Source organism: Taeniopygia guttata, chromosome Z (assembly GCF_048771995.1).
Source record: "Taeniopygia guttata chromosome Z, bTaeGut7.mat, whole genome shotgun sequence".
Lineage (NCBI taxonomy): Eukaryota > Metazoa > Chordata > Aves > Passeriformes > Estrildidae > Taeniopygia > Taeniopygia guttata.
The window spans coordinates 65,760,238-65,766,237 of NC_133063.1; the positions used below are offsets into that span (position 1 = coordinate 65,760,238).

The 6,000-nt window shown below is 43.2% G+C and overlaps 1 protein-coding gene across 4 annotated transcripts in view; it reads right to left on the reverse strand.

Annotated features, from left to right (window-relative positions):
• The window catches only part of IQGAP2 (IQ motif containing GTPase activating protein 2), a 123,890-nt gene extending 118,611 nt beyond the window's left edge, over window positions 1–5,279 (reverse strand). For all 4 annotated transcript variants that reach the window (XM_041711102.2, XM_041711099.2, XM_041711097.2 and 1 more), the window contains exon 1: window positions 5,141–5,279. In XM_041711102.2, coding sequence (XP_041567036.1) covers window positions 5,141–5,186 — 46 coding nt within the window. In that variant the 5' untranslated portion in view covers window positions 5,187–5,279. The remainder of the gene's footprint in view (window positions 1–5,140) is intronic.
• Window positions 5,280–6,000: the final 721 nt, after the last annotated feature.

A 6,000-nucleotide genomic window follows, 5' to 3' on the forward strand; every position in this document is an offset into this window, starting at 1 on the left:
AACCCCATCCTTGTGTCAGCTACTCAGCAGCCCACTTCTCCTCCCAGCAGTGAAAAGAAGGGAGTATACGTTCAGCAAACCTCTTCAAAGCCCAACTGGCACCACTCTGGAGGGAACATTGCTGTTTTCCGAAGGTGAACCCAAGTGCCAAGGTGCAGGAGGTGCTGACCCACGAATGAGCTGTGCAGGACTCAGCCTTCATACCACCCTGTCTTATCAAGGATCAGCAAATGAGGCATACACAGCAGGCACCCCTCCCCAGGATGGGGGCACCTGGCCCTGCCCCCCAAGCCATGGTCCCCTGCCCAGGGTGGGCACAACTCCTCCCCTGCCCAGTACCTGCACTTTCATTCCACAACATGCAGTAGTTCAAGGATACTTATTCCAGAAAAACAACAAAACAGCCTGAACAAGTGAAGCAAACACAGTAGGTTAATAATTTCCTGCAAGGAGCAAGCACAGGAGAGCACACTTGCTTATCATTGCACTGAAATATGACCCACCAGTCCTGCCTGTCACTGACAGGCTTTCTTTTTTTTTCTACCTTACATGTAGGGTTTTCTTAGTGAATTATAGTTTAAACCAGCAACAGTATCAAGCAAACTTTGAGCTAGAAATATTATGTAACAAACACCACTTGACAGAAGAGGTGAGCTAAAAACCTGTGTGCTTCCTATTCCCTGCCTCAAGTATCGGACTTGACGTAGCACGCTCATATGTGCTATAAATCCTGTTTCCAGTGCAATATTAATATTTCCTGTTTCAACAGTATTCAAGTTGCTTTAAGCATGCTCTAACATAGCTCTGTCCATTCTTTACAGCAGACTTCAGGGGAGATGAACCTGCTTTGTACAAAAAGCACACAGAGAACCACTCCTACCAAGTCAATTATGTGCACTTGGTTAAACAAAGCAGTTAAACTTTTTGAGTTCTCAATCAGCAGTTTAATTATTAGCAACCTACAAAGAGAGTAGAAGAGATAAACTGTGTATTTGATTGCCAAATAACACCCATCAATAAAAAAGGAGAAAAGTGTTCTCATAAGTCACAGGCACTACAAGAAAGCATATACCGAAAAGAATATATATGCATAGGACATAGCAAAATTTCTTTTTTTTTAAGTTTCAAAAAACTTTCTTAAAAACAAATCCCATCTGTTTTCACTTAGGAAAATCCTATGGAACTTTTACCAAAAGATATTTCCCCCTTTTTAGACTGAAAAAGAGTCATTTGTTTTGCTGCACTTACTAGACATGCAGACAAATTTATAGTGTTTTATGTTAAAAGCATTTTGAAAAGCCACTGGTTTGAAAACTTTCACATCCTGCTGAGCAAAGGTATAGTTTCATAGAGAGGCGTAGGCCGTGTTTCACTTCAGGTTTGCCCTGCTTGTCTCCACAGGCAGAGCAGCACTCCCTCGTAAAGCTTCATGCTGCTTATGTCTCATCTCCAAACTCCTAGTGCCAAACAGTAGCAATTCTGGGAGCCAGCACCAGAAGTACAAGCAACACCCTTATCGCTGGATATCAAGGTCTGTTTTTCCCTGTTTTAACCCATCATCCATGCCCCATGAAACTAGCTTTCTGGCCTCAGCAGCAGAGGCGAAGACTTATTTGTGTCTCCAACACAAGTATCTGCTGATGTTGGAGCTCAGGGCACATATTAATTCAGCTACTCTGAGCATGTTAGTGCCCAAAATCCTTTTCAAATTCAGACACTACTCTCTGTAGGTTCACTATATTCCTGGAAGTGCAATGAAGCCATTCAGACAGTTCACAAAAACTTAAACATTTGTTTCTGCACACAGATATCAGGGAAAACTAGCTATAAAGGAGCTGAGAGTGTCAGGAAACAAGCACTCTCAAAGATACACCATTGTCTGATTTGGTATCTTCCCATGTTCAGTCTGTGAGGCACATCTGAGATTTATACTTTCTTTTGTCTTCATAATCTTCCACAGCACCAAGCATTTTTGTTATAAAAATGGCTCATACCTCTAATTGTAATATAAGTCCTAATTCCCTGCAGTTTTGTGAACCTCTGCATCTGATTGTGCTAGGACTGAGAAATAAACCAGGTAACAGCTGTAGCTAGACTGGAAACCACTATGTAAATCCAGTTGTAGTGTACCTGTTAACGCAGTTTCAGCTGGATAAGCTGGCTTCATTGTAATTTGACATTCTCACTTGAATTGTTACTGGAGATAAATATCTGTCTGAAGGGCTCACTGAAGCAGCAACAGAAATCTCTTCTGCATCTCTCTTAAGCTATTGACAGCAAGCAGAGTTGGAGGCACCTTTCAACAAGTGGTCCAGGGAGCCACAAATCTTTCACCCTAATAGACCAAGGAAAGGCTCTAGCAGGATGCTCTGAGGTCTGATTCTCCCATGAACCATGCTTATCCTGAACTAGCACCAACCCAGAAAGGAACTGTCTTGTTTGATTTCATTAATCAATTTCCTGACTTTAAATATGGAAATGATCAGCTCTAAGATTTTTTTTCTAGATATTTTTTGTGTTACTATATCAGGAACATTTGTAAAGTACAACTTCTTTTAAGTTCAGGATATGTCTCTCCAGTGAAATGCCACTCATAATCATGCACCAGTTTATAAAGTCCCTGGCAGAAAGTTATGATAGTAAAATGCTAGCATTCTTCAGAGCAATACACAAACTTTGCTAGGAATTTGAAGTCAAAGTCAAAAGTCCAAGTCAAGTTAAATGTTTAAAACAGTTCTAGGTCACTAAAGCAAGGGGTCTTAGAAATTTGATAGCCTAACTTGAACAACTTATTAACTCCTTAGGAAATCCAGCATAGATGTGGTGTTCTCAACAAAGGGAATTGTTTGTCAGTAACCCAAACTGAAGTTTTAGTTATGTAGGGGGCTTTCATAAAAGCTAAGAAAACACTAGTGTTACTTTTCTAGTTAGGGAGTATTTTCTTTTGTTTTTCTTTTTTTTTTTTTTTTTAAAGGTGCTAGGTCTCTTCGCTCTTCAAAATGGCAGCCAAATGCAATGCAGATAAAATGTATGTATTTCTCTAGACACAGACTAAAAGACTCAAACATGTACCTCTACTGTCACTACAGACAAGTAGGCTTGTTCTTTAATGGAGGTCTTAATGAAGTTTTCTGGTGTATTTTTTTAAAATATTGCCATCAGCCTGGCATATTTCAAGAGCCTTTGCCTAGTCTCTTGAAACAAATGTAATTTCAAAGGTTCCTGCACCAAAAATTGCACTCCAAAAAGAAGTGGATGCAGTGTGGCACAACAGCCATAGCTTCTCACTCAGAGAAGGACAGAATAGCTACCTGATCTTGAGCAAGCAGACATTATTGATCAGAGGAGTGGCACCATTATAAAAACACGTGTACTCTCATCCACTCTTGTACTCGGGGCAGAGAGACCTGACACCAAGCATGGCTACACCTCAGAACATGAACGTCCGTCCCCATGGTAACTAGAACAAAATACTCTCAACTACCACAGCAAGGCATAAGCACTGAGAGGATAGAATGTATCTTCAAAACTATATTTAGTGTCATTCTTTCCCATAATAATTGAGGCCTACAATCTTTAATATACTCTGACCAGCTCTGGCAATAAGGTAATTCATCCCCTATGCCAGGCAGGAACAAGACTCAAAGGACGAGCCCTTTGCTTTGAGTTAAAGACTAATTGTTTGCCTTTATCAGAAGTCATGTCACACTTTTACCTGTCCAGACCCACATATTCTAAGATCAGCCACTCCAGATCCACAAAGGAAAGCCCCTACTGCTGGAGTCCTGACAGCCATACAACAAACATTTCTGCATCTCAGGCAAGTGGACAGTGTCCAAACCAAGACTGGAGCACGATGCTGCACACCTGGACACCGCCTAACTACAACGTGCAATGGCACAAGCTGTTGGGAGGACTGGCTTCACAAGCAAAATATTCACCTTTGCTAACACAACAGCATAGGCACTCAGACAATGCCTGTAGTAACCAGTGAATATACACCTTCACAAGGATGTAACCCACCTACTGGGTAAAATGAAAAATGAAATTTACAGGCACGTCCCACAAAATGCCCCAAGAGAGGGTATCAACAGGGTGAATCAGTCATCAATGAGGAAAAATGCTTAGAAGAGCATGGCATTCTGCAAGCTGAAGGTCTTACTGCCAAGCTTTTTCTACTTCTCTTCGGTGGAATCAAGGTGGCCCTTAACACTGTTAAGGAGTTTTGTTTCTTTCTAAAAGGAGATTTCAAAACTGGTTTTTAATGAAGCCACTACGATAAGAACTGGGTACCTATTCATTGGACAACAGGATGCCAGGGCTGTTGAGAACTTCGCAAATCATTTGTGTGTCCCCATTTTGCAATGCCTGACGTATCAGAGGCATTTCTTGTAAGAATGGCACAGCCACGGGCTTGCACTGCTCTGCCCCGCAAGAGCCAGGAAAAGCACAGGCGGGTGCAAGATCCCAGCACGGGCGGGAGAGACCAACAGCAAGAGGAAGTAAGGTGCTTCAAAGGTTTTTCTTAAACATACGTTTGGGAAGTAAATACACCCCCTCTGAAAAGAAATGCCCGGTTCCTGCACGGTCTCTCCCCTCATCCCAAGCACTTAAGAGTTGCAAAGGTCTAAGATAAAGTTATAAAACTAGAAAGCAAGGGTTTAATTTTATAATCCGAAATTCCGAAGTAATAATCCAAAGGTTACCAAATTACAACCTGAAACTACAGCCATAACTCAAGTTACTAAGTTAAAACCCAAACCCATACCTGTAACACCAAGTTACAACACTAAAACCCGAAGCTCGACCTCTAATCTAAAACTCCCGAGCTGCAATGCGGAATTCCAGCTATAATCCATTCACAAAGTTACAGAACAAAACGCAGCCCCGTGAAAACCTGCTCAAAACCCAGCCGGAGCCGACTGCGAGCTAACCTAAAAGGAGGCGGAGCGCTTCGCGCTGCCGCAAGAGTCTGCTGGGCGGGTTTTACTTTGCCTTCAGCTTGCTCTTTTAGTATTAAACCGAGAAAGCAGCAAGGGAGTGGGAAATTAAAAAAAAACCAAAAAAAAAAAAACAAACCAAGCAGGAAAAAAAAAAAACTAAGAAAAGGTTCCGAAACGCCCCCCAGGACCCCACTCACAGCCATAGCGGGGCCGCTGCAGGGACGCCAGCTCCTCATGGTGCATCCTGCCGCCGCCGGGAGGGACGGAGCCGGCCCCCGCCCGCCCTTCTTATGCGCGGGCCGGGCCCCGCTGATTTGCTGCGCCCGCGGCCGCGCCCGCCCCGCGCGGGGCCGGGGCCACCCGGGGCGGCTCCGGCGGGGCCGCGGCCGCGCGGGTGCGCGGGGGAGCCGGGCGGCCGGGGGAGCGTGCGGAAAAACAAGGGAAAGGGGAAGGAGAAAGTGAGAGAGGAGGGGGAAAAAACAAACAAACAAACATAAAAGAGCACACGCGCCAAACCAAGATTAAAAAAAACAAAAAAAAAAAGAAAAAAAAAAAGGCAGAAAAGCGCCGGGTAGAAGGTAGAAAAAGAAGGGAAAATAAATCAAAACGTAACAGAACAAAACACACCCCCCCCCCCGAAATAAACCACAAACAAATCCCCAAAAAACAACAAAACCCCAAGCCTCAAAGCAAAGAAAAAAAAATCAACCAAAAACCCCCCAAAACCACAAAAAACCCAAAAAGGTCCCCAAACAACAACAACACAACAAACTAAAACTCAAGAAAGCAACCAAAAGGCAAGGCCCAAAGCAAAACAAAAACAACAAAAAAACATAACAGAACAAAAATACCCAACCAGAAAACCAAAAAACACCACCCCAAAACACCAAACAATTTAAATAAATCAAGTTCCACAGTAGAAGGCCAAGGACTTTCCCCTATGGTGTTTTGGCAGGGTAGACTCGGAAGAGACGTGGAGAACCAAGTCTAAGACTCCCTCCTGTAATTTTGCTGTTTCAAAAAATTCTCACTCCCCACAAGCAGTGTTTCTGCCAAA